The sequence below is a fragment of the Rhinatrema bivittatum genome, chromosome 11 (genome assembly GCF_901001135.1).
Source record: "Rhinatrema bivittatum chromosome 11, aRhiBiv1.1, whole genome shotgun sequence".
NCBI lineage: Eukaryota > Metazoa > Chordata > Amphibia > Gymnophiona > Rhinatrematidae > Rhinatrema > Rhinatrema bivittatum.
Genome location: NC_042625.1, coordinates 35,235,073 through 35,262,995, shown reverse-complemented (window position 1 = coordinate 35,262,995; position 27,923 = coordinate 35,235,073). Strand labels below are relative to the sequence as shown.

At 41.8% G+C, this 27,923-nt stretch overlaps 3 protein-coding genes and 1 non-coding gene across 8 annotated transcripts; 2 read left to right on the top strand and 2 right to left on the bottom strand.

Annotated features, from left to right (window-relative positions):
• Positions 1 to 9: 9 nt before the first annotated feature.
• On the bottom strand, positions 10 to 15,012 carry SNRNP35 (small nuclear ribonucleoprotein U11/U12 subunit 35). Of its 5 annotated transcripts, none has more exons than XM_029571008.1 (2): positions 14,881 to 15,012; positions 10 to 4,116 (listed from the first exon to the last, which is right to left on the bottom strand). In XM_029571008.1, exon 2 carries the CDS (start codon positions 4,111 to 4,113, stop codon positions 3,322 to 3,324), a length of 792 nt encoding a protein of 263 aa, XP_029426868.1. In that variant the 5' UTR covers positions 4,114 to 4,116; positions 14,881 to 15,012; the 3' UTR covers positions 10 to 3,321. The 5 variants fall into 5 exon arrangements, with proteins under 5 accessions (XP_029426868.1, XP_029426866.1, XP_029426864.1 ...); XM_029571006.1 differs by lacking the exon at positions 14,881 to 15,012 and adding an exon at positions 4,864 to 5,018; XM_029571004.1 differs by lacking the exon at positions 14,881 to 15,012 and adding an exon at positions 4,843 to 4,975.
• RILPL2 (Rab interacting lysosomal protein like 2) lies at positions 5,061 to 11,484 on the top strand. Its single transcript, XM_029571010.1, has 4 exons — positions 5,061 to 5,565; positions 9,220 to 9,371; positions 10,161 to 10,274; positions 10,724 to 11,484. Exons 1-4 carry the CDS (start codon positions 5,257 to 5,259, stop codon positions 10,752 to 10,754), a joined length of 606 nt encoding a protein of 201 aa, XP_029426870.1. The 5' UTR covers positions 5,061 to 5,256; the 3' UTR covers positions 10,755 to 11,484.
• Positions 11,731 to 27,125, bottom strand: KMT5A (lysine methyltransferase 5A). Its single transcript, XM_029571003.1, has 8 exons — positions 26,919 to 27,125; positions 22,145 to 22,242; positions 19,699 to 19,855; positions 17,810 to 18,023; positions 17,182 to 17,269; positions 15,526 to 15,585; positions 14,881 to 15,071; positions 11,731 to 13,428 (listed from the first exon to the last, which is right to left on the bottom strand). Exons 1-8 carry the CDS (start codon positions 26,926 to 26,928, stop codon positions 13,218 to 13,220), a joined length of 1,029 nt encoding a protein of 342 aa, XP_029426863.1. The 5' UTR covers positions 26,929 to 27,125; the 3' UTR covers positions 11,731 to 13,217.
• Positions 27,126 to 27,624: 499 nt separating this feature from the next.
• Positions 27,625 to 27,696, top strand: TRNAA-UGC. The gene has a single exon. It is a non-coding gene; the product is annotated as a tRNA-Ala (tRNA).
• The last annotated feature ends 227 nt before the right edge of the window (positions 27,697 to 27,923 follow it).

Below are 27,923 nucleotides of genomic sequence, written 5' to 3'. Positions count from 1 at the left end.
TTATTGGATGGTAATTATTTGTGTACATCAGTTTCCTCCCCACCATAATAAAGTGGCACAAGGCAGCACATTGGACTGGGTGTTCTCCAGAACAGCATTTGCCTTTCTTCATGAGCCGGCTTTAAAGAGGTGCATTTTCTTGAAGTCATTTTCAGTCAAAATATCAAGGTGGCCCTCGTTTGGCTCAGCCACCTCCTCACTGGACCTAGTTTACGGGGTCATTTATCAAATAGCTTTGTGGCATTTTCGCATGCGTTAAGCATCTTTAACGCATGCGATACCACCAAAACGCATGGTGCAATACAAATCTGAAAAAGAGGAGGAGTTAGGGGCGGGAGTGGGCTGGGTTCACTGTATTGCGAAGCCCTATAGAGAGCACCTAGCCATAATGCCCTCACACTAGATAGATATATATATATATATATATATATATATATTTAGTGCATTTTGATAAATCAAGTCCCAAAGTGAATCTAATGTAACCACTGCTGGTTTAACAAGCGAAACAATATGCTCACCATCTGGAGCAGCGTGAGCTGCCGGCAACCTCCCCTCTGATGTCAAACCTGGGTCAAAGTCGCCTTCAACGATTCTCGCCTCTGAAACAAGATCCCACTATGGGGACGGTACGGGGTTACTTTCCCCCTCAGAGGAAACGCCGGCGACTCCGTCCTCTCGAGTAGCAGCTGTGATGTCATCAACTCGAGCTCCCAAACGTGGTCGGTGTTCTTCTAGCAGGCAGGCTAGTCTAGCGGCGGGCTGAGGGAAACCTCCCCAGGCGTAGATAGGGCTCCTCTCCCCATCCTGCCAATGGGGCTCAATGCCCACAATTCTGGAGTAGAGGAAGCTTATTCAAGGATAGACCGCTGGTGCGGCAAGAGCGAGAGCTCAGAAAGGAAAACCCTCATTTGACCCTTCCTCTTGTGCGGCATAATCTTAGAGGAAAACGAATTGAGGAAATTGAGGAGGAGCAGCTGAAAATGCGACCGATCATGCCGCCATCTTGGAATTCCCCATACCGTATTGCTATTTTAAAGAGGCCATGTCAATTTTAAGAGAATTAAAAATATCCAAGCCGCAAACATACCAGCAACAGATAGTTAAATTAACTTTGATTCAATTCATCCTATCTTAAAAATTCTTATGGTATCATACAGTGTACTGGACTATGGTCAAAACTGACATCTTTTTTTCCCTTTTAATTCTCTTTTATTTTAAAAGAGGATCATTGAGGTGCTACAGCAAGTCTCCCCATGCAGGCTACTTTGTCCAGCTTTGTGCACTAATTTCTCCGAGGAAATACCAGGTTTCTGTTGCTGTTTCACCACTGAGTCAACAATGGATTTCCTCATGCTCATTACTGTTTGGTAAACAAAAGATCTTGGAAAGAATATTAAGTATTAGTATCCCACAGCAGAAATTTTGTTAATACCTCCTTGTCTACAACAACATTAACCATTCTGAAAGTGTATTTTCTAATGCTGGCAGAATGACTGCCAAACTTGTCCCTTGAGGAAACAAATACATTTCTCTGTGTACTAGAAAAAGGTTTAAATTTTTATGTGAAAATATAATCATTTTGATGGATTTCAACTTAAATACACATTTCAGTAAAAAAAGTCACCATAATGACAAATATCAGATGCCTCCTACTGGCTAAGGTCTGGAGTAGGATGGAAGAGTTAAACCTTGATTGTAGCCACAATAAACACTAAAGGTTACTTTCTGGGAGAACAAGGAATGAAATGGCTGCTCAAACTGTAGAAGGAATGTGTAACATCTCCAGTTCAGGGTCTTCTTTCCACCCAAGGATCTTTCTGTACAGTTATTTTATTTTTCATGAGAAGTTAGTGTTTATTAGCACAACAAAGAGGAGAAAATCAATGCAAAACATGGCTATTTGTTTCCAGAAAACTATCAGGAATTATTTTAGCGGGCACAGAAGTATGAAGCACCGCTCAACCTCCTATGCCGGTGGGAAAGGTCCAGAAAACGAGAACAGGAGCATGCTGGTGTTACGGATCTGGCAGTGAACCCTTGGTCCGAGGTAGAGTCAGCGCTACCTAGGAGAGTAAACTCTCTAGGTCCCTACCGTCGGAAAGTGAGGCCTGGTGATGTAGAGGTGGGAATGAAGACCTCACCCTGGAAGCTCGTGATTCTCCCAGGAGGAGCCCATGGGAACCCGGCCGCTGGGACATAGGAGACTCCCTGGAGACCGAAGAAGATCTGGATGCAGGCGCCTCCTGCAGGTCGTGTAGTCCAGATGGCTGGCGCCTCCAGCAGGTCGAAGTTGATTCAAGTGAAGCTCTTCAGAGAAAGGTCAGAAGCCGGTCCAGGGGTCGAAGCCAGAAGACTGGTCGGAAGCCGGTCCAGGGGTCGAAGCCAGAAGAAATCCGTCCAACAAGGGGAAAACCAGGAACAAGGACCAAGATGAACAGGAACCAGACGAGCAGGCTGCGGACCAAGAACTCAAGGCACAAGAGCGAACCAAGAGCCAAGATACCAAGGCAAGGTCTGAGGAGCAGACCTTGCCTTAAATACAGGGCACCAGGAAGAAGTCCCGAAGAGGAGCCATGACCATTTCCTGTCATGGCCCCTTTAAATCACATCAGCAGCTGCGCGTGCGGCTCTAGGAGGCCCGGCGGGAGCGGAGTCAGCTGAATGGTGGCCATCTTGGATTCAGCATGCCGCGAAGAAATCTCAGCGACGGCTGTCAGTTCCTGCAGCCGTCCCAGGAAGGGCCCGATGCCGCGGGTGAGTGGCCGGTCCCGGTCACGGACTGCTGCAGCCGGTGGCCGTAACAGCTGGTGAATGACTTGGTGTGGGGGAAGGCCAGGCGAGTCAATTTCTACAGTACCAAAACAATATTCTTCCTGTTGAGTGGTACAAAGTTAGGGTGAAAATAAGTATAAACTGAACAATTTTTGCAAAACCTGGAATTTTATTGAAAAATATTCCATCAGTTTAAACTGCAACCATACAGCTCTCTCTTTACTCAGCTCCAATACAGAGACAATATCAGTATATTAAATTATTGTACTTAATACTTCACACACCATCAAAGCGAAGAAAAGTTTCAGAAGTCAGCCAGGTTAGCAGCCACTGCTACTATTCAAATATTTATATCCCACCTGCATTGTAGTGCACCTGCTTACTCAAGGAGATTCAAAAGGATGAAGCTTACACTTTCTGCTGGATCAGTTTTAAGTGTTAGCCCTGAACTCAGGAGCACAAGAGTCGTAATATTCTAGAGCTTGACTTTTCATTGAATCTGGTTTAATTTACAGCATGATATTTTATTTGCTTATGCTGAGCATGTTTTCACTTTTTAGGATCCCTGTCTCTGCTCCTTTCTCTCTTCTTCTCTCTTCTCTGCTTGTCCCTACCTTTTCTCTCCCTACTGGGGGTCCTTTCATCTTTTGAGTCTCTCTCTCGCTCTCTCTCATTTTCACCCCAGGTTTGTGCTCTCCCTCTCTCTTGCCATCTTCTGTCTCTCTTTCTTTCATGATCTCGGCCTCTCTCTCGCCATTTTCGTACTCTCTCTCTAGAACGAGATCTCTCACTTCTCTCTAGTTGTCCCTCTGCATAGATATTGTTTTTCATTGCTGGCAAGTTGATGGGTTTCCGGAAAGGTCTGTCCCGACCTCCAAATCTCAGTTGCCCAGACTCCTTTTTACCGCCAAAGCCACCCCCAAGTCTCCGAGGAATCCAACCACTGAGTGTTCTCTCCAATTCAAAGTCTACAAATACTTCATTCTGGTCAATCACTAATTTATTGGCATCTCTGTATGCTTTGAGTAATGCACGCTCTTCTTTGTATTCTATGAATGCATAGCCCTTTGAGAAACCAGTGACCAAGTCCTTCACAAGCCGTATCCTCCGAATGTCTCCGTATCTGGAGAAGACTTCTTTTATCTTTTCCTCATCTGTCTGTAGACTTAATCTCGATACAAAAAGGGTAAGATGGGGGTCTCCAGTAACTCCTTTATTTGGGACATATCGTGTCAATATTGCCCTCCAAATAGCACGATCATGGGGCTCCTCATCAGTGCCATCAATGCTGCCAGCCTTCAAAGGATTGTAATCCCTTGCTATAGGAGTCCATTCGTTCATTTTCTGCAGGCAAAATAAAAACAATTTTATTCAAACAGCAAGTACAGTGTGATCTAGCTCACAGTGCCTTTGCAATAAACAGTCTTGTTACCAAGCTACTTTTGAATGTGTTCATTTTATAAGCAATATTATAGTAATTATATCAGTAATGTATTAGACAATCTAGTGACAGAATTCTCTCTGTGGTAGTATGCAAAGATATTTCTTTAACAACAGGCTTATTGGTTAAGTTCACTAATTCTTTTAGGCACTGGAACACAAAGCTAACTGTTGATATTTATAATCTTAAAAAAAGAAAAAAGCTCTCTTTACTATAACCAAATACGACATCAATACATATAGCTAGAACGAGACAAAACAAAGGAAACCTGTTTGCTGCACATTGTAGTTCAATGTTTACAGAAAGATTTCGTCTATCGGATAACATACATTCCACTATGGAGGGTAATACTAGTACTGTGAACTAAAATACAAAAAACAAACAACTTTTTTTTAAAGAATTATTGGAAACCTGACTGTAGACCAGAGAGCATAATTTTTGATTCACGACAATTGAAAATAAGGGGGGTTTTTTTAATACGGAGATAGGATAATTGCTGGGCCACGTTGCCCTGTAGCTCACAAAGCTTGGCCACAGCAGACCGAGCAAATCGCGAGTCTAGCGGCGGTGCAGGGTTGGGGAAGGGACCCGCGTCGCAGACAGGGAGCGCTTGGCTACAGAACACCCACCGGAACTAAACAACTTCTTACCGCAGCTGTCTTCTCACCCACCACAACTTCCCAAGATGCGGACGCAGCCCAAGCCTCGCTCTGAATCGGGACGCAGCCCATTCAACCAATCGCCAGCCTACTTCCTTCACACTGAAAACGAGGCTTGGAACGCTTGTCCCGCCCATTGTGCCTTGCCGTGAAACATCATTGGGCGACTCCGTACAAGAACGGAGGAAGGGAAAGTGACGGAGGTGGAGTTAGGTGAGGGCGTTTCCATGGAAACTCCCCCAAGAAGCCACGGGTCCGACTAACGTCAGGCCGAAAGTTGCAGCTCTTCAGTATCAGCTGAAAGTTCCTCGGAGCAGGAAGTAAGCAGCTGAGAGGCCGCGGGCTGCTGGGCAGAGCCGCGCGGCCCTCCCATCAGTGCTCGCCATGGAGGATCCGGAAGGTGGCCCGGAGCTGGCCCTGGAGAAGGATCCTTTCCAGCTCACCGTGGAAGACGTCTACGACATCTCCTACGTGATCGGCAGGGACCTGCTGAAGATCGGCGGCGGCGACTCCCAGGGGCAGGCTGGCAAAGTCTCCGAGCTGCAGTTTAAAATTGTTCGCGTCCTGGAACTGCTGGAAGCCCTGGTGAACCAGTGCAGCCTGAGCACGGAGGAGCTGAGACTGGAAAGAGACAATCTGAAGATGGAGCTGGAGCGACTGTTGAAGGAAGGGGCGCTAGGAAATAAGGGGCAGGTGAGTAGAAAATACTGCCTGCTCCCAGGATGAGAAGTATTTCAGACAGCATGGGACATCCTGAGCTTTACATCCCATTTTATCCTGCAGTAATTGAGTTATAAGAAACAGAGTGATTTGAATCATCTGGTAAACTGAACCCCTGTTAGCTAGATGGAGCACAACAGTGAAAAGCAATAATGAAAATCACTCTGTGTTTGTGGGTGTAGATGTAACTGTTTTTTAGGGTCATATTATATATTGTCTTGATGTAATTTTTTTAGTAGGATAGATTGTATTGTAATATATAAAGTGTTATCTTTGATATTAGGGTTGTCAATTATTTCTTATATATTCATACATGTACTGTTTAGAGCAAGGATTTATTATTATACATGAATTGTAGTCTGCCATCATCTAATAACAGCAAATGATGCCAGATAAAGACTAAAATGGGTGTCATCCTGTCTGCCCCACAGCAACTGTATGCACATCTACCCCAAGTAGATCAATTTCCCACATGGAATTCAACCTCCACTCTCCACTTGTTTCTGGCCAGATAGAGATTTCTGGAGCAGGTTTGCCAACCACCCATCAATATAGAGGCAGTCTACAAAAAAAAAAAAAATTAGTAAAAATTTGGACCTTCCTGTAAGGTCTGTAATTTTTTTGTTTGTTTGTTTAGTCTGGTCATAGTTTTAGCAAGTACCACTTTCGTTTGCCTCCACAAGTCTGGTCTTTTTGTAGATGAAAAGCACAGGCCACAGTTTGACCACATCATTTCTTGTCTTCTGCTGTTGTAGATGGGAGGTGGAAGTGATCTCTGTTCAAGCCATGAGACAGGCCTTTCAATTGTAAAAGAGACTGAATTGCTGAGGGAGACCAACACCCAGGCACCTAAGGGTATGGTTCGATATTGGAAATAGGATCTGAGAAGTCACATGAAGACCTGAGTTTTGAACTTCAAAAATATAGACTTTATGGAAATGGGGAAGTATCTGGCGGCAGAACTTGAAGACTGGGAGAAAATGAGAGAGGTGGAACAGTGGTCCAAACTAAAAGGAGTAATTACTAAGGCAACTAATCTATCTGTTAGAAAAGTAAACAAAAGCAAGAGAAATAAGAAACCCAGCTTGTTCTCAAAGGAGGTGGCTGATAAAATAAAAGTAAAAAGAACAGCATTCAAGAAATATAAAGGATCCCAAAAAGAGGAACAAAGGAAGAATATCTGGTGAAACTGAGGGAGACAAAGAAAGCAAAAAGTCAGGTGGAAGAAAGTATTGCCAAAGAGGTAAAGAGAGGGGAAAAAACATTTTTCAGATACATCAGAAAAAGGAGAAAGCTCCAAAGTAGTATAGTGAAACTGAAAGGTGACAGGGATCAATGTGCGGAGAGAAACAAAGAAAAGGTAGAAACATTAAACAATTATTTCAGTTTGGTGTTTCACTAAAGAAGTCCCTGGAGAGGGACCATCCCTAATTAACAAGATATTGGAGGGGGGTGGAATAGACAAACTCCATTTACAGAAGAGAATGTATGGGAAGAACTAGGAAAACTGAAAGTGGACAAAGCCATGGGGCCTGATAAGATTCATCCCAGGATACTGAGGGAGCTCAGAGAGGTGCTAGCGGGTCCGCTGCAAGACTTGTTCAACAGATCCCAGGAAATCGGAGTGATGCTACAAGATTGGAGAAGAGTGTTGGTGGTCCTGTTTCACAAGAGTGGGAGCAGAGAGGAGGCTGGAAACTACAGGCTGGTTAGCCTCACCTCGGTGATGGGAAAATTAATGGAGACTCTGCTGAAGGAAAGGATAGTGAACCATCTACAATCCAGTGGGTTGCTCAACCCGAAGCAGCATAGATTCACCAGGGGAAGATGCTGTCAGACAAATTTGATTTTCTTTTTGATTGGGTGACTAAAGTGGCTTGAGGAAGAGCGCTTGATGTGGAGAAGCTTGGGAGTAAGCACAAAGGTGTTGGAGTGGATTACAAACTGGTTGATGGATAGATGGCAGTGTATGATGGTAAACGGAACCTACTCTGAAGAGAGAATAGTGTTAAGTGGAGGGCCACACGGATCAGTGATGGGACCGGTTCTGTTCAATATCTTTGAGAGCGAAATTGCGGAAGGGATAAAAGTTTTTGTCTTTTTGCAGATGATACTAAGATCTGCAACAGCTTGGACACGCCGGCAGGAATAGAGAGAATGAGACGTGATTTAAGGAAGCTTGAATGGTGGTTGAAGACGTGGCAGCTGGGATTCAATGCCAAGAAGTGCAAAGTCATGCAGCTGGGCTGTGGTAATCCAAAAGAGATGTATGTGATGGGGGGGTGAAGGACTGCTGTGCACAGAGCAAGAGAGGGACCTTGGGGTGTTTTACTTCACCATCTTCAGATCACTAGACACTATGTGATAAGGTGATAGCTAAAGCCAGAAGAATGCTGGGCCATATCAAGAGGAATAACCAGTAGGAAAAAGGAGGTGATAATGCCCTTGTACAAGTCCTTGGTGAGGTCACATCTGGAGTATCATGTTCAGTTCTGGAGACCGAATCTCAAAGGAGACAGAGACAGGATGGAGGCTGTCCAGAGAAGGGCGACAAAAATGGGGGGGGGGGTCTCCCTGAATGACTTATGAGGAGAGGTTGAAAGATCTAAATATGTACACCCTGGAGGAGAGGAGGTGCAGGGGAGATATGATACAGACCTTCAGCCACCTGAAAGGTTTTAATGATGCACAAGCAACAAACCACCTCAGTTGGAAAGAAATTAGCAGAACTAGGGGGGTCACAAAATGAAACTCCAGGGAGGAAGACTCAGAACCAACATCGTGAAATATTTCTTCACGGAGAGCGTGGTGGATGCCTGGAACGCCCTTCTACCAGAGGTGGTGAAGACAAAAACCGTGAAAGATTTCAAAGGGGCATGGTGGATCCCTAGGGACTAAAGAATGGAAATGAAGAGGGAAGTGCATGGAGGTAACTTGCTGTGTGGAGGTTGCTACCCTTAACCAATAGGCCTTCATACTGTTGATGCAACTTCAATATTGCTCTCTGCTTTAATGAGGGGGAGGGGAGGGGGAGAATCGTACTCAGACAGCAAGCAATGAGGACACTAAATTTTAAGGACTGGGTAAACAAGTAAGAGTGGGTGTAACTTGCTGATGGGGCTGTTACTACCCTTAAGCAATAAGCTTGATACTTTTGATGCTATCACAAGCTTGCTAGGCTGACTGGATGGACTGTTTGGTCCTTTTCTGCCATCATTTCTGTGTTTATGTAAGCCAGCCCACCCATCTTCATCCTTCCAGTGGCACCTCTTTCACCTCCCATATCACTATCAAAGGTGGAATCTTCCTCCCTCCGCTTCATATCTCATAAATATCCAATGATGCTTCTGGTGTTAGTGAAAGTCTGTGGTTAATGGAAATATGTCAGACTGTAGTAAAAATAAAAAAAATTAGGAGGTACTAAAACTAGAGTGTTATCTTTGCTGGTGTATGTAACCACCAAACAGTAGTAATTTTCTTAAAGTCAGTGCTAAAAGGCTCCACCTTGGGAACCTGACAAAGTGACCACTGCCACCAAGAAACATTTTGGTTTCCTGCTTTAATCAGTGTTGAAAGGCAGTCTCTTACTGCAAGACTAAATCCAAAACAATTACATTTTATTTTTAGCCAAACCTTGGACCAGACAAACTAATAGTAGATATGAACGATCCCAACCGCCCTCGGTTCACATTACAGGAGCTGAGGGATGTATTGCAGGAACGGAACCAACTCAAAGCTCAACTGCTTGTTGTCCAAGAGGAGCTACAGTGTTACAAGAGGTATTTCACTAGCATTAGTTTTGTACTTTTAACAAAAAAAACCCAAACAAATGAATGGTAAGAGTAATAAAACTCTTTCCGCCTTCCTCTTTTCTTCTTTTGACTGGCCATAGAGCCAGTAAGAGAGCACCTCATAGATTAGGCTTTCCTACTGAGCCCTGAGAACTACAAGAAAGAGAAATACTTTATAGTGATCATTTCAGGGCATTTTTAATAAGATTTTAGCACTGTAGCTGGTATGCCTATATTTTCTTCTCAACCCTTGTAGAGAGATTTCTCTTCGTTTTCTCTACTAACATTCTTTGATTAGTTGTTGCACAGTGATTAACCAAAAATAAAAATCTATCCCTCTTTATTCTTCACTCAGCTAAGGCCGAAGTGGATATGTTATTTTATATCTGCCAAGTGGTTTTGTTCAGTTTTCTACAAGAAAGATGTTCCATATTTGCACCCTCCAGTCCTCGAGTGCTACAAACAGGCCAGGTTGTCGGGATATCTACAATGAATATGCCTGAGATAGATTTGCATATAAATTGAGGCAATACATTCAAATCTTTCTCATGCATATTCATTGTAAATATCCTGAAAAGCTGGCCTGTTTGTGGCACTCGCGGACTGGAGTTTGCCATCACTGCCAGTGCATAGGTATTTAAACAATACTGTGACTGCTCCAGCTGTTATTTGCAGACTGGAAAGTTGAAAAAATACAGAAGGTTTACATACACCTATCTTAGCAAAATCAGAATAAAGATCAAGCAATATAAAGTAAATTCATCTATATTTTTCCAGTGGGATTATTCCTGCAGATGAAGAAAAGGTTGTAACAGTGCAAAATGAATCCAGTGTCTCCCATGCAAAAAAACCTGCTGGAAGTAATGAAGAGAACACAATCATAAAACGATTGTAAGTATTGGAAAAAAGGGTTCAAGCAACAAAGCAGTACTAATACTTTTTACATTTGAGCTATCAATGACATAATAAAATAAGATCTCCGCAGCAGAACCCTTTTTTAGTTTGAGCAATTGAAAGCTACAGGCTGCGATCAGCTCACTCTAAGGCCAAGATAAGCAGTTCCATGCAAACAGAGCACGGGCTCCAACAACAATAGAAATATATATATATTTTTTTAAATACACTAGATCTTACTATACACATCTGTTTTAACATGAACAGTTTTTATTTCTCAATTTTCTGCTAAATTTGGTTACATAATGTTGCATTTGTATATGTTTCAAAAGCACAGTAGTGCATACATTACTATGTACTGTATGTAGTACATTGCTTAAAATAAGCAATGGGATTGCAGTATTTGTATTAGTGACTGAAGCTTCTTTTCCCCCCACTCTTTACAGGTTCGCTTTTAAACAAGGAAAGCAAGCGTAAGTGAATCATTTCTGAGCGCGGGGTGGAAGATTGATTTTTTTTCTACCAACATGCCTGAAAAAAAAAAAAAGTTTGTGTGACTAGAAGCTTTGGTTGTACTGCACATAGTGCTCTTATTTTTGAAGAATTGATGTATCAAACTTTTGTATCTGTTTTAAATAAGCTGTATTTTGAAGTTTGCAACTACGACTGATGCTTGATTTGTCTGTACTTACAACAGGAACCTGTTGGGGAAGGGCAGGGAAAGCAAAAAAAGCTTCATGCACAGTCATCCACTAAACATTTTTTAGTTGGGCTCAAACCTTCACATCATCATACAATAATAGCAGGTGTGGCATGAGGAACAATGATATCACTGCAGTCTGCCAGAAAGGCTTGCTCTTATCTACAAATATGTAGCTTTAGAGGGAATAGGCTTGTTTAGGAGCAAATCTCTCCTTATCCATGCCAAGTTCACTGTCCTGCTTCACTTGTTACTTTATTTTAGGCCATTTCCTTTTGCTCATAAGTTACTATTGGTCTTAAGCTGACTGGGCCCAGTTCAGACTCAGTTTCATGCTGCATTATAAAGCCCATGAACTGTACAGATAAAACTGCCAGCTTTCCTTCCACAAGGTGGGCTAAGGCCTGTACCACTTTTTGAAAATACCTCCTACTGTATTGCAAGGTAAATAAAAGATAAAAAAAAAAAAAAGGTTGACAATCTCTAACACTACCTATACAGTTCCAAGCATAATTGAAAGACTGCAGCTAGGCCTAAGGCAGATACTTGCTTCAGTGGACACTAACAGGTGCACATTACTGGAGAGGCCTTTGGCTGATGGCCAAGTAGAAAAATGTGCTCAGTCTTCTTACCTGATCTGTGCCTGTGTTGTATGCCTTCACTTTTGTCATGGCCCCACCATCAATGGTAGAAGAGATTGCAACCACGTTTTCTAGATTATTTTCTGTTTAAGAAGTAGGTTATTGCTACCTATTTTTTTTTTTGGAAGGGGGTAGGATAGAATAGTGTATACCATCATGTGATCAATTTCCATAAACATGCAGAAAAAAAAGCTATTCTTACATAGAGGGAATTATAGCTATCAGAATCTACTCTGCTTAAACAGAGGCAAAGTAGAACAGAGCCATCCAAATACTTTAAAATATGTATCTGTATGTAAATACCAGAAGTCTAAAAAAATGAGGGAAGAGTTAGTATGTATGGCATTAAATAAAGATAGCGACATAATAGGCCTCTCAGAGACCTGGTAGAAGGAGGAGAAGCACTGGGACACCAATACGTTTTTGAAAAGTAGTGTAACATGCCATCATGACTTATAGGAGCAGATAGAGAAAATGACTGACGCAAGTATTACACACTGACTTTGTTAGCAATAAATACTTTATATTGACAGTAGTTCATGTCTTAAAACAATGCAAAAATCACTTACCCTTGCCATGTATTATACAGTCAAGACATTAAAATTCTCACATTAAAACAAGAATCTAAGTTTTCAAACCAAGAAAAATAAAAAATGGGAGTATTATTGAATGCCAGTTTAGGGAAGCAAAGGCCAACATCCGAGCATGCATCCTGTTGAAGCATTCAAGTGCCTAGTGCTGCAGGAAGTCCATCACCACCTTCCATCCATAATATAATTCCAAGTACTTTGTCACAGTGTTTCCATGGAGGGAAGGAAATGAAACCGCCATAGAGAAGCTGTTTAGGTCCATAGAATGTAATCTAATTCATAGCAGTTCTGAGCACTTGATCTTTTTCCAGCAGCTAAGGTTGAGGTTGGCATCAAGTAAAACAAGTGCATTGTAATAGCCTCTTTGTGTGCCTCAGCTTTACCATTACTTGACCAAGTCCAGAATATTATTACAGTCTTTCAAGGAGAGGGGAAGAAACCCCAGGCACTCAATGTAATGGTACAGTAAGACTGATTCACAAACAATTCTTAGTCACAAAACAGACATATTTGGATTCAAGCAATAAAAGGCAAGAACTCAGTCTGGGTGATAAATCCTTAAATGTGGATGGGAAATCCTAGGTTACCATAAAATTCTGACTCCCACCGGGTCTCGAAGTGCTAGGGCAGAGAGAAGTTCCTTGCTGGAGTTACCTTGTGGTTATGGAAGTCTATACATGGGAAAAAGTATCCAGCAGCAGTGAACCCAACATTTTATTTTTTGTTATATATTTATATTAAAACCTGCATAATCTCTGCTTGCAAGCTCAGACTTACCTATATGCAAAAGTTACAAAATTCAATATAAAAAGGGGGTTGGTAAGTCTAAGCTCATCTGCTCAAGCCCATCTTAAATCCTGTAGGAATTTTTTTTGTTGTTTTATTTAGAGTCTATGGGCAAAAGGCAAAACCTTTAAAACCATGCAAAGCTATTCCATAAGAGACCAGGCGCGCCAAAAAAAATAAAAAAATGAACAAGCCTATTGGTTTTAGTCTACAGAAAAATAATTTAGTGTTTCAACCAAGGATGGGCTTCAATAGAAGCCCGACTCCGGTCACCATAGTCATATAATAGTTCTTCACCCACTTTAATATCCTGTGAGGCAATTAATATAAGATGAGGTATGCCGTTGATGTCATGAAGTTTTGTGTGACAGTTTCCATTTTTACTGTGATTAATTAACCTTCCAAGACGATGGGACTCTTGGGTAGCATCAACACTATAAAAATAAAAAAAAAACACACACAAAACCACACATGAACTGTAGCAGATTCTAATTATTACTAATCTATTGTAAAACCTGATTATAGCTTTTTTTTTTTTTTGGCAGAAGCCCAGAACTTCACTGCTCATTTCACAATATCAAATCAGGCACTCATATGGCTGGATACATAGAGGTCAATATTTAGTGCCACTTAGATAAGTTTGAACTTATCTGGCTAAGGCGCGCTCTTTGAATATTTGGCCGTGTTCCAGTCACCACATAACTGGATCGCTATTTATCTATCTAAATAGATACCTGGTTAAAAGAGGTGCTATTGAGCAAGTCTAGTTAGCCAGATACTTAGCCGGGTGCGTATTAGTTATCCGGAAATATCCCAGACAAGTTTATCTGGCTAACCAGTAGGATAGCAGCTGACTATTTACCTAAGACATGCAAGGTAAATCAGGAGGTAAGGAAAAAACTGCATTACTGGCAGTATAACCAGCCAGAATTGCTATTTGCAGTTAGTCCCAATTGAAAGACACACCTTCCACTCCTTTGATTTTAGGACAAAGGGACAGTTAGATGAAGTTGTATTAAAGGGCATTTGATTTTGATAAAGTTAACAGTGCCTATACTCTTTGCGATACTCAATTTTCTCTCAATAGCATCAAGAACGGTTCTGTTGGCCTGGTCCCTAGTGCTGGAAAATATGAAAGGGCAGCACCTGCCCTTGCACACCACCAGCACTTAGGATTCAAGGTGCCTCACTTTGTGGTCCCCTATGGAGGGCTGTGGCATGATGGTAAGGCCTCATTAGGAAAACATACAAAAGGTGATAGCTACAACTGGAGGCCCTTGTTGCCTCAGCCTTAGGCCATCAAAGATGGCAGTGCACAGGAATGGGGGCAGTATATTAATTCTGCTGTTGGATACATGCTGCATTTTACCTGGCCCCAACGGTTATGCAGACTGGCTGCTAACAATACAGGTGTGCTGAATTAAGATTCTAGTGTAACACTAGGCTTTCCAGTCCTTTTAAAGGACAAAGGAAAATGCTTACTTGGAGGGTGTTTTGGACCAACAGAGTCCTCATGCTCCTTTGTGTTTCCATCTCAACTGGAACCAACCTCCACAGGTTCCCCCTCAGCAAGGAGCCAGAGAGAGCCACCACAACCCCAATCAAGAACCGAGCCACCGGGTGTTGCTGTGGTGTAAAGGTTGGGACTCCTTTGCCCCCGGGGGGCTGCAAACAGTGCCTTACCCAGGAGCAGATGCTGGGCTTCAGAAATCAGCCCCACATCCTGCGCATGGAAGTACTGCTGGCCTCTACGTAAAGATTCTCTTTATAGTGCATTACACTGATGTAAACAAGTCTGACTATAAAAATAGTGTGAAAAAGCCCTTACGGTTTCAATTATAAGGTTTAAGAGTGAGACAATCCCTTCGGAACAGAAGACAACTCACCAGTACGTTTTGCTTAGATACTGAAAGTAGTACATGTAGCAGCCTGTAGAGGAGTCTTGTGCATATAATGCTTCTCTCTTTTTTGCGTCTGTGAACTCTATGAGATCCCCATGGTACTCTACTACAAATTCTCCTCTGCTAAAGTTCTTGGTTGCAATTACTCCCCTGCCTTTACCATCAATTATATCAATCTGAGAAAGAGAAGAAAAATATATATATTGTAAGATTATGTGGCAGCAGTCACAGAAAATATTAAATACTAAAACTAGCTCAAGTGAACGTATGCACCCATAGCAACAAGAGACAGTGCTGCAAACCTTATTTAGGTCAAAGATTTTTTGATCTATCACAGTGCATCCTGCAAGACCACGAGTACCAAAATAAAATGGTAAAGGAGAGGAGGAGAACTTCCCAATTCCACCCAGAGTGGACATAACACCAAGTCATCATGAGACAGAATACTGGAAGAATGGAACAGCTATTTTAATAAAATTTGACTAGCAGGTATAGCTTGCTGACCCTCGGTGGGCCAAAATACGCTCAAGGGTTTTTCTGTCTTACATCTATGGCTCAGTGTCTTTCATTCTGTGAGAAGGAACAATTTTGTAATGGATGTAGTCTTTGCTCAATCCCCTCCCCAGTTACCTTCATGCCTTCTTCTTTCCCACTTTCAATTAATTCATCTATTCTTCTCTTTTCTTCAGACTGCAGAAGCAAAGCAAAGAACTGTAGGAAGCAATCTTTGGGGAAAAAAGTCTTATACAATACCCCCTGCTTTTAAAAATCTCTTGCCAAGTCCACTCAAGTCATCCATGCTGTATCCAAACGTTACATAAGGTCCACATGAGAGCCGATAAGGACCAGCAGTAGTGACCCAGCTTGCTTTGATTTCCCCCCCCCCCCCCCCCAAGATGATTGTGGCTAGTAGGAGAATTTTCGGGAGCAGTGTACCAATAGGTGCTAGCATTTACCTGAACATACATGCAGGCAACAGCTATTAGTCTCTTGGCATTAACTACACTATTTATATGCACGTTAACATTACTGCTATCCCCCACCATCCACACAAGTACTCCAGTAGCAAGAAGTGGGCGATTTAAAAGTCACCTCATTAGGAATTAAAAATAATCCCACACTGTATACTATCCAGTATAATATCCAAGAGGCTTAACACAGCCTACTATAAAGTTAAATACCCCTCAGGAGGTGTACTTAACTTTAGCAGCTTTAAAATTCAGACCTTAAAGACTTCCCCTGAAAAAAAAAAAAAAAGCACCAAAACAAAAACCCACCCCACAAGTCTGATTCTACTCTCCACCTTCCTCCTCCACACAAAATAATATTGGATTCCCAGGCCCACTGAATGCCCTCCGCCCCACCCCTAACCAGATGGTGATCTCCCAGGCCCACATGCATACACCATGCCCCTCCCCATTACTGCCAAAAGCAAGTTTGTTTCCCCTCCTGCCAGCCACAATGCCAGAATCAAAATGGTGCTGCTGACGCCTCAATGCTAAGCAGCAAAGAGATGGAGGGTTGTGTGTGCCAGAGGCCCATAGATCTACATAAGAGTTATGGGGAGGGAAGAGTTACCTACTCCATGCTAACCAACCCTTTCCTATTTCACTTTGAGTCAGTGAATAGAGGGAAACCTGAGCCGCCAGACATGAATGGGTTAGTGCGACTGTACTGTCTAACAAACATAATAAAACCTGCTTGTTCCGCATCGCAGTTTGCTACATCAGGTAGCAAAGTTGGCAGATAAGAGTAGCCAAATAATGCAAGTTAAGCAACTTTTGTTCAAGACCATATTAAACCTACCCTCAGGAGAAAGACTTACAAGTAGGGAGCCAGTCCAGGGCTATGCAGGAGCTTTAATTTCTGGCTCTTATATCTGCTTCCCAGGCCAGCCAGGACTAGAGAGATGCTGCAGAGGCAGTATTCACAGCCCCTGGGAAAGGGGAAAGTTACCAATCATTGCTCAGTTGATATCACCTACCTGCACTCAGGGTGCCTGTTTGACATATTCCAGAGGGAGCCATGGTCTATGGCCCTGGGCCAAGGGCTGTTTCTGCAATGGCTAGACAGAGTGAAAGTTTATATAACAGGGAAACAAAGCCCTTGGCTAACTGCAAATTAGGCCAGTTTCAACTGAGCTAAAAGCTTAAAAGGAGGAGGAGGAGGAAACTGACTGGTCATAAAAGGGAGGATCTTAAATCTTTTAACTGGCACCTATCATTAGCTAAAATAGATTTCTAGTGTTGCTGCTTAAGATAATTACAAGAAAGCATGAAAACCCACCTTTAATTCGGTTTTGCTCTTTCTACAGCTTCTTCTAACAGGAAAGTAGTCCGTAACCTTTCGATTCTGAGGATTCTTTCCTTGAGCTCTAAACATTAAGGAAAAACAAACATGTACGCATGCCCAAGATTTACTTTTGATATTAAGGTGGGGGAAGGGAAGGAAGATAAGCATGAAGGAATGGTCATAGGCCCATACCCATCATTCAAACCAGGAGAGAATGTCCCTCTTCATAAAGCAGTGGTCTAAAATACTAAGCCAGCTCTAGGGCTTTTGGATACCCTTCATCCTGCATGCAATTAGTCCCATTCTATAAGGAATTTCCTCAGTCGGGAGACTCAAGTTGAAAGAGGGAGGAAGAATCAGTCAGAGGTCTACGGAACGGACACTAACAAGGGGGACGGGAAGTACATCAATCTTCCTTCCCAGGACACAAAATTCTCTCTTGTTGGTAAGATAATCAAACCCAACTGGCCCAGATCAACAAGAGATCTGTGCACTGAAGTCAAACTAGGAAGCAAGTCTACATGATTTAAAATGTCTCTGTAATGCAGTGCCATTTGGCTGCACTACCTTATATTAAAAACAAAAACAAACAGAAAAAACAAAACACCCCACAACCACTTACTTTCGCCGTGGAACAGGCTTTGGTTGGCTCCGCTTCTCCGTTTCTAGCTTTCCATCCACTTTGTCACCAGCAAGCACTGCTCCATTTTTCTGCACTTCTGATGTTTCTTGTTTTTGGTTATGTAAAGGCTCTACGGATGCACATCCACTCTCTTTACCTTTCTGATCTTCACACTTTATAGTGGGCTCCGTAGAGTTGGTGAGGTTTCTTTTTTCTATGGAGGAAGAAAAAGGCTGTAAATAGAGTATACAACAGAAGTACTAAAAAGTTATTGTAAAGCTGTGGTCCTCCTATCTTTGTGATTTGTTGCTATATTTCACCAAGATACCACAAAAGATCCTCCCTGGCTAAAGGCTGTTTACATTTGTACTGCTTTTAATCGGTGCTGTGTGTGTTCTAGGGAAATTCAAATTTTCCCTGCCATAAAGTGTAGGTCTCCAGTACTAACAATGAAGTGCACCAACTCAAATATTATAGAAAAGCATCCTGAAGTGGTTTGCACCAACTGCAAATGGGTTTTGTGCTATGACACTTAAGATGCTCCTGGTCCATTTCAGAATTACCACAGAGCACCCTAAATAGCTATTTCTTAGCTCGTTTGGCAGCAGCTGAAGTCTCTTCTTACAGTACTGCTCTGCAAACCTGGAAGGCCACCTGATCAATCAGTGCCAGAAGTATGGATTTGCATGCGGTGCAATCATAAGACAGCAGCCCCAAGTCACTCAATTTAATACAAGTTAATTGAAAAGAGAGGGGATTGAACAAGAATGGATTAGGATATGCCAATACTTATGCTGAAAGTGGTACTCATGTGAGGTGGAATAAGAAGGTTATTCTGTACATTAAATACCACCACCCTTGCTAGATTTCTAATGGCAGCACAGATCTCAGGAGAAGATCAAGCTTATTGGGCAGAATGGATGGACCATTTGGTCTTTCTGCCATCATTACTATGTTACTATATAAAATTTTAAGTTATTTACTCATAAATCAAAGTACTAAATAAAAAAAAAAAAAAAGTTACATTGGATTGAATACAAACCTGCCTATGGAGCTCAGTTATACAAATTTGCATAGATTTAATTAAAAACAAAAAGGTTTCACGCATTGCAATAATATCCATTTAGCCTCTTCCATACTTAATTGGTGCACTGTTCTCATATTCACATTAATGCCAATGAAAAATTAAGTCAGCTAAGCTAAGAAATCTTTGTGCTTAAAATTGTGGCACCTGAACTTGAACCCTGGCTATTTCTGCTAGGAGGACCTTTATTTTTCTTGATAGAGTAAAAACTAAGAGTACCTTAAAAAATTATGTTGTTAGGAATCATTCAAGCAACAGTTACCTGCTCACAGCATTTTCCTTGCATCATCAAAATTTTGCAAGTGTGTTGGGAAGGGAGTAGCCTAGTGGTTAGAGCAGCGGGATGCAAACCAGGGAGACTAGTGTTCAAGTCCCACTGTCTCTCCTTGTGACCCTAGGCATAGGGAAATACCCACAGTACCTAAATGCAATCTACTTTGAAGTGGATTACATTCAGGTACTGGAATATAAAAAGAATGGGCCTACAAATCATGCTTTAAGATCCAAATAAAGCTTGTATTTGAAAACTATTACTGTCAATCCTTATGATGGTTGAGAGAGGAGGAAAATGTGGATTGACCAAAGAGGAATGGGAGTTGTTTCCCCAAAGACAAGAGGCTGTCCAAAGGAATGCTCAGAACAGATTTCATGAAAAAAAAAAAAAAAGTTCAGTTTATTTATTCCATGTTTGACACCTCAAATAAGAAAACCCTAGCCACAAGATGGCATTCCAGAATTTACACAACTGCAGACGACCTGCTGCATCTTACTTTAAAAGCCAGCGACGACTACAAGCCCTTCATACCTTCTGTTTTCTTGTGCATTTCATTTAATGGTTTCCCCTGACATTTCACCTCCAACAGAGCAGATGAATTTTCTTCTTGAAGTGGAGGGCGAGAGCTTGGAGACTTATTGGGGTTCAGATAGGTGTAGATTTTAGGCTGCCCAAGGAATACATTCTCCTATAGAGAGCAAGTTTATTAATACTCTGCATGTACACAAAGGACATTTTTAAAAAACTTAAGTTAGACAAAAGAAATAGAAAATAGTTTTCTCTTATAGCTTCTAATTCTGTGGTTCTTCCCTTCTAGGAGACTAATGCAATATCAATTTGCATTGCTATGTTTCTTTTTTTTTTTTCTCTCTTTAGAGTTCTATGCGCTGTTCCTTGCAAGCTGGGTGTATTTATATGTATAAAGAGTTGAAAGTTTGGTATATTTATGTAATGAAATATAAGCACCGTTAGTCCGGGTTTGGCCACGCATTTTCAACTCGCTAGCTTTACCCCTTATACTATTACCCCTTATACAGTAAGGGGTAATAGTGCGTCAAACGTGCGGCCAACCCCCCCAAAACAAATAGCGCCCGCAACATGCAAATGTATGTTGATGGCCCTATTAGTTATTCTCACGTGATCCAGAAAGCAAAATGTGCAGCGAAGCCGCACATTTTACTTTCAAAAATTAACGCCTGCCCAAAGGCTGGCGTTAATTTCTGCCGGCGCCAGGGAAGTGTATAGAAAAGCAGAAAAAACTGCTTTTCTGTACACCCTCCGACTTAATATCATAGCGATATTAAGTTGGAGGCCCCCACAATTTAAAAAAAAAAAAAAAGTTAAAATCAGCCCGTGGGTCAGAAGATGGATGCTCAATTATGCTGGTGTCCGTTTTCTGAACCCGTGGCTGTCAGCGGGTTTGACAACCAACGCCGGCAAAATTGAGCGTCGGCTGTCAAACTCGCTGACAGTCGCCGCTCCTGTCAAAAAAAGAGACGCTAGGTACTCACTAGTGTCCCTAGCGCCTCTTTTTACCGCAGGCCCTCATTTGCATACTAAATCGCATGCACAGGAGAGTGGCCTGTGCGCGCGTCGTGAAGAGTGGGCACTCGCCTCAGAGCGCCTGCTCTCTCGCAGGTTTTACTGTATCTGCCTGAGTGTTCTAACATTTTTAGAACCAAGGTCAAAATGACATTTTGAAAGATGCACGTTTTGATTTAAAAAAAACAAAACAAAAATGAGGTTTACATTTATAAATTTAGCTTGTCAACCAATATGGTTGTGTTACAACCATCTGTTTCTACATTCAATATGGTTTCACTTCCTGCTCTATAGATACTGGGACAGAATTACATATGGATTTTATTATTATTATTTTTTTTTTACTGGAGTTGGCAATCTCAAATGAAACAGTTATTGACTCAAGTATTTAACTACTACTTTGAGTGAAATTGTAACAGATTAATATTTAATAAATGTATATACTGCATAATCAGTAATAATGGAAATGGTTTACAAGTCTAAAATTAATCCTCACTATATTAAAAAAAAAAAAGTAGTGTATGAGAAATATAGACAAAGAAAAACATCCATAATGAACTGTTCCTAGCCTCCAGATTAGGCAGAGGGCATGATATAAGATACATGGTAAAAATCATGCTGAAATTCACATTAACTTGCACAGTAAAAATAGTTTGTTGATACAGTAAGTAAATGATATGAGACAAGCAAACGAGCTAAAATCTGCACTCAGATTTTTGCAGAGGCTCAGCATGCATTTTAACTCGGGGAGAGTTGGGGGGGTACAATTTATTCACACAGGCTTGCATGTTCCTTCAAATGCAAAATAACCTCCGTGCTCACTTCTCTAGTATGTATGGCTTCTCCAGAAAACACGCTTTGTTTCTGTACAAAAAATGGTTTTGTGCACAAATCCATTGTCTGTGCAAAAAAAAATGCGTGCGCCCAAAACACATGTTGAGCCATTACGCCTTCCTGCACTGGGGAAGGGTAATAACTAATGCCATGTTGGCATTTGCAGGGGAGGGCATTGTATGCAAATTGTCCTGCGCACATTTTGTGTTAAAACATCTTACTGCAGCGGCAGTAAAAGGTGTGCATAAGTGGGGGTTAAACTGTATCCTATTCCGAGTGCGCTTTATTACACTGGCCCCAGAGCATTGACAGCTGTAGCCAGACTGTATACATGATCTCCCAGCCTAAACCAAGACGCATCTCTAAAGCTTTGCTTGCTTCTCTGCGTTTGTACCTCTTTACCAAGCCTTTTATGTTGCAGAGAATTATGGCAGGCCTCTCACTGTCCGCAAGGACTTGGGAGCCTGAAGCAAGTTTTGGAGCCCAGCTCTGGCAGTTCTCGCACTAGGCAACAGATGTAATGCAGTCATGCCTTTTCCGCGCTATATAGCCATCCAAACCGAGCACATTCTGAGAAACAGTGAATAAATGGAGCCCTGACCCCGTTCATTTTCGGATGGTTCTCATTGGTCCTTCCCGTCATAGGCGTCGGTACCTCTTCTGCTTTCCCTTCTTTAGGCCGCCGGGACATTTTCTTCCCTGCAAAGAGACGGGTTTAGTTTCGGGATGTGCATGGTAGGAGCTAGAACACTTAATTTAAAGAGCGAAGGGAAAAATGCACTTTTCACTGCGGGCGGCCACGGGGCGGGCACGCCGAGAGCTCGGCCATGTTTAAAAGGACAGCTCGGTCCGCAGTGAGGGCGAGGGAGGGGCGGGAGCTGAGAGCCGAGCAGGAATCGTACGCATGCGCGCACACTTCCGGGGCGGTTACCGGGGAAACGGAACGTTATTCTAGCCGTCGTTGCTGACGTGGCTTTGGTCGCCCCCCACCCTTATTTTATGGGAAAAATTTTATAATTTAGATGACATCTTCCACGCCCATGTTTATGTTTTCATTAAAAAATACCCCCCCCCCCCCCACACACACACACACACAAACCCGAACCACAAAATTGACTCCGATATAATGCGCTAAAGAAAAAGTGAATTCCCAGTGCAGTAAGATAATACATCAAGAGTTAAAGCATGGTAACTAAAAAAGGTACACATTCTGTGCATTTAAAAAATGCTATGTATACATCCATCTGAATACAAAACCCCTGCAGCCCAGGGGTCATCCTCATACACTAGCATTAGCTCCAGAAATGACTCCCCCTGAAGTTAGATTTCCAATGTTATTTAAAAAAAAAAGTGAGTGGAAGGCAGGTTGCATATCCAAGCACACCTTATTGTTCGAGGGGGGGCCCTCAGTATTCACGTATTGGACACATGGTAACAGACAAAAAGGACTAACCATCTGTTTCCACATTCAATATGGTTTCACTTCCTGCTCTATAGATACTGGGACAGAATTACACATGGATTTTATTTTACTTTATTTTTTTTTTTTAACTTTGACTAATTCAGCCCCTGTTTGTGTCTTCATACAAAAAAAAAAAGAGAAGCCCTCATTTTCTTGGGCCAAATGTACCAAGCATTTTCCCCCATATACCAACGGGCTTCTGGCCATCTATGTAAGTGCAAGGATACAGGATTCTCTGCACAGTCTTTGCTCGTCTATCTGATGCATTTTCCAGGCCTGGGGGGAAAAGTAAACTACAAGTAAAAATAGTTAAGTTTTTACTTAAGTATAAATGAGTAACTTTTGTAACTCCTAACACCATTTGATGGAGAACTCAAAACACCCAGAGATTGGCAATCCTATTTTCTGAAAGAGTATTAATCAATATAAAATGTTCTGGACTTCATGAGTACAGTACAAGGGTTGCATAAAACAGAAAATGTAATTATGCCTCTGTATCTCTCCATGATGAGACCACACCTTGAATACTGTGTACAATTCTGGTTGCCGCATCTCAAAAAAGATAGTTGCGATGGAGAAGGTACAGAGAAGGGCGATCAAAATGATAAAGGGGATGGAACAGCTCCCCTATGAGGAAAGACTAAAGAGGTTAGGACTTTTCAGCTTGGAGAAGAGACATCTTGGGGGGGGGGGGACACGACCATGAGAGTTGTTTAAAAATCATGAGAGGTCTAGAACGGGTTAATGTAAATTGGTTATTTACTCTTTTGGATAATAGAAGGACTAGGGGGCGCTCCATGAAGTTAGCATGTGGCACATTTAAAACTAATCGGAGAAAGCTTTTTCACTCAACGCACAATTAAACTCTGGAATTTGTTGCCAGAGGATGTGGTTAGTGCAGCTGTGTTTAAAAAAGGATTGGATAAGTTCTTGGAGGAGAAGTCCATTACCTGCTATTAAATGGACTTAGAAAATAGCTACTGCTAGTATTAGCAACAGTAACATGGAATAGACTTAGTTTTTGGCTACTTGCGAGGTTCTTATGGCCTGGATTGGCCACTGTTGGAGACTGATTCTGGGCTTGATGGACCCTTGGTCTGATGCAGTATGGCATGTTCTTGTGCCTTCCAGATAGGAAGCATTTACAGGGCTGGTTTGGTTTCTCTCTTGTCTATTCCCATTTTGTAAAGGGCATATCCTTGATACTTTGTAATGTGCCACTAGCATTCTGGTAAGGAAGTTTCAAAGAACGTGTCTTTAGATATCAGGAAATTGCTTACTTTAATTAGAGCACTCAATGTTTTGCTGGGGGAGACACCCTGAATCTCTACAAAACTATTTGAATGCTATACTAAGTTGCTAGCAATATCAGAGGAACAAGAGCCTCAAGTTTACAAAAAATCTAGTAACTTCAACCCCATACATCTTTACATGCTCTCTTTCATGTTTCGTATGTAGGTTGTAAAATATAAGATTACTATAATAGCATAACTTTAAATTTGATTGTAAAAATTCCTTGCAACTAGCTTGGAAGAGGTAAAATGTCAAATGTTTGTTGATAACTTTTCACATAGATTTTCATGTAGAAGTTTATTTTAAAACCATGGGGAAGAAAGTGGTCATAAAATGTACTAGTGAGGAAAGTATTTATAGTAAAGTTAGCCACTTGATCTGCATCCAGGTTGCCCTAATCCTGGTGCACATCCAAGATCAGTCAAGGGGAGTAGATACACAGTTCAACAGACAAGAGATCATGCCTGTGGTGACTTAGGACGGAGAGCACCATGCACAAAAAAAGGTGAATAGCTGGAGCCTATGGACCTGCCTCACCAACAGCAGGAAGAGGGTATGGAGATACCCAAAACCCAGGCACAGCGGGCATGACAGGATACTGGACACTCAGCCCAGTACATCTAGGAGGGAAGAATGTGAAGTTACAACAAGTAGCTTCTTTCCAGTTTGCCAGTTGCCCTACAGGCCTGTAAAGTGCACTTGGCCATGCTCACTGTTTAACATGGGTTTGGCTGCATGTTTTCATGGGGCATCTATTACCCCTCATACTGTAAGGGGTTCAGCACCTCAAAAACATGCAGCCAAACCCCACTGCAAACTAATAGCGCGCGTCACATGCAAATACATGTTGATGAGACTATTAGTCATCCGGGATTCAGAAAGTAAAATGTGCGGCCAATTCGCACATTTTACGCTCATAAATATCCTAGCGATATTGTCGGAGGAACCAAAGGATAAAAAAAAAAGTGCCAGCTGGTTCCGTTAAGAGAATGGATGCTCAATTTTACTGGCATCTGTTTTCCAAACAGATTGCTGTTAGCGGGTTCAGAAAACAGACACTCGTAAAGTTGAGCGTCCATTTCCTGAACCTCTGACGGAGCCACCTCTCCTGGGCCAAGGAGGCACTAAGAGCACAGAATTGTCCCTAGCGCCTCCTTTTAGCACAACTTCTGGGGATAGGGAAATACCTATAGTACCTGAATGTAATCCACTTTGAAGAACAAAAAAAAAAAAGTGGAAAAGTGAAAAGTGGAATATAAATCTAAATAAAATAAAATCCCTCATTTAAATATAGGATCATGCACCCAAAAGAAGTGGCTGGGCACGCATTGGGAAAGCAGGCACCTGTTCTCCTGCAGCCTTTACTGAATCGGCCTGTTTCTGAACTGGTCTCAGCATAGAACACTAGATATAATTAACAAGATTTATTTGGAGATATTAAGATGAATCAGGAGATCACTAAAACAGATTACACTTATCCAAACTATGACAATGCTGCTGTTTGATTAGTATACTCTGACAAGAATTTAAGTTTTTGTTAGCTCCAGCTATGCATACTTTTTTTTTACTTTGTGTTTTGAGTAAAGGTAATACAGCAAGGTAGTCACATCTTAAAAAAATCAAGGCACGGTTTCAACCACGAAAAGATCATGTGTCTCTCTCTGAAATACCAGGTAAACAACTGTATGTAAGATGCATATTTCTACCTCAGTACGTACCATCGAGAACATATCTCCGCATAAAAAGTGATACAACTTTAACTGCACGGCTGTCCAACGGGCTTAGAAACTACTCCAGATCGTATCATAAATATAAGTGTCAGCTTTTCTATTAAAGCTATTTTGGGTACCTGTTTGTACCAAAGATCCATGGTAGGTGCAGATTTCCACCGAATAGCAACAATGAAGCTACCAGCATGTATTAAGTATTTTCTTTTCGCTTGTTAACAATTTTAATTAGAAATGTTCATTGTATTAGACTATGGAAATTTATTTCCTGCTATTCTGTTTAATGTAAACCGGTATGATTTACACTGGATGTAAGAATGTCAGTATATAAAACTTAAAAATAAAGTATCTTTTTAAAAGCACTCAGCATTTATTTTCCCTACATATGCATACTTATCGCTCGTATATAGGGATTTAATACTCAGATTTGCAAAGGGCGGAGTATTAGACTCATAATATCCTACTTCCAAAAGCAAGGCTGCAAATGCCAGTAGGTTGCCGTTAGACACCTGTCCCTCACCCCTCTACTCTACAGTCTTGTTAAACGGAGGGAGGTGAGGACTCAGCCCCCTCCCCCTTTACACCCAATAGCAAAAGGAAGGTTCGTTTTCTTAGTCTTTCAAAGCACATAGCAGAGAAACTTTTTAGAAAATCTCTTACAGATTTTCAAAGGACAGGAAAACATGGGGGGGGGGGGGGGGGTGGAGGTACTACACGTTGCTGCCTTTGTAAAGCTGATCTGACACGCGTGGGATCTTTCTGCATAACTTAAATTTACAAAATCAAGACAGCCCGAAGAAAGCAAAGGCTGCAATGGTTAACAAACACTTTGTGTTATTTATAGGACACACGAGAAAACAAGTTCATTAGAACACAAAGCTGGGGGGAAATACCTTTAGCCATTGTATCTCAGCAACAATACGGCGAGACTGCGAGAAAATGTAGAACAAGCTAAAATACAGCCAAGTTGCCACAAACATTTATATCCAAAACTGCTTTAAAACCCACGCATTCATCATCCGTTCAATGGAGGAACTCAAACACCTTCACTACTACTACTATTGTTACTACCGCCTATCATTTGATTGGCTCCAGAGCCCTCCCCCTCACTCAAAACCGAGTTCTTATTGGTGCAGAGAGGACTTTTTTGTTTTTTCAAGCGCCTTTTTATTGGCAACACCCACCTGTCCATCAGGCGTTTTAACTACGGAGCTAGAGTTTAAAATTCGCGCTGCTTGTAGTTGATTGGTTGCTGGGACGCTGGTGCCGAGTCCCTAGAAGAAAGAGCTTACTGAAACCCTAATTGGACTGGAGTCGGAGAAACGAGGACGTAGAGAAACAAAAGACAATCTCTGGGCGCCCTAAACCAGCATTTTCTGAGTCGTGTTTGCCTTTCCCTCTTCATTGTACAAAAAAAAAATTATAACTAGACTGCTTTAAATGAAGCTATTATGGTACTATTGCATTAATTTCCAAAGATTTTATTTAGGCATTTTATTAACACAAGATAATTATACTTCAACACATTTTTGTCTTAATATAAGCGTGATGAAGAGCGACAGAGTCTGAAGAGTCAGCCAAAAGACAAGGCAACTAATAGGGGATGTAGCTCAGTGGTAGAGCGCATGCTTTGCATGTATGAGGCCCCGGGTTCAATCCCCGGCATCTCCACTTTTTTTTTTTTATTATTACAGCCAGAATAACTCAGCAGGAGGAAAAATAGGCTAGTGTTATTGGAATGGGCAACTTAAAATTCCACCGACAAATTTTGTGACTTTGGACTAGTCACTTTGCTTCCCAGTTACCTCAGGTAGTTATGTATATTGCTTTGCATGTATGGAGGAGAAGTCCATTACCTGCTCTTGGAGGAGATGTCCATTACCTGCTATTAAGTTCAC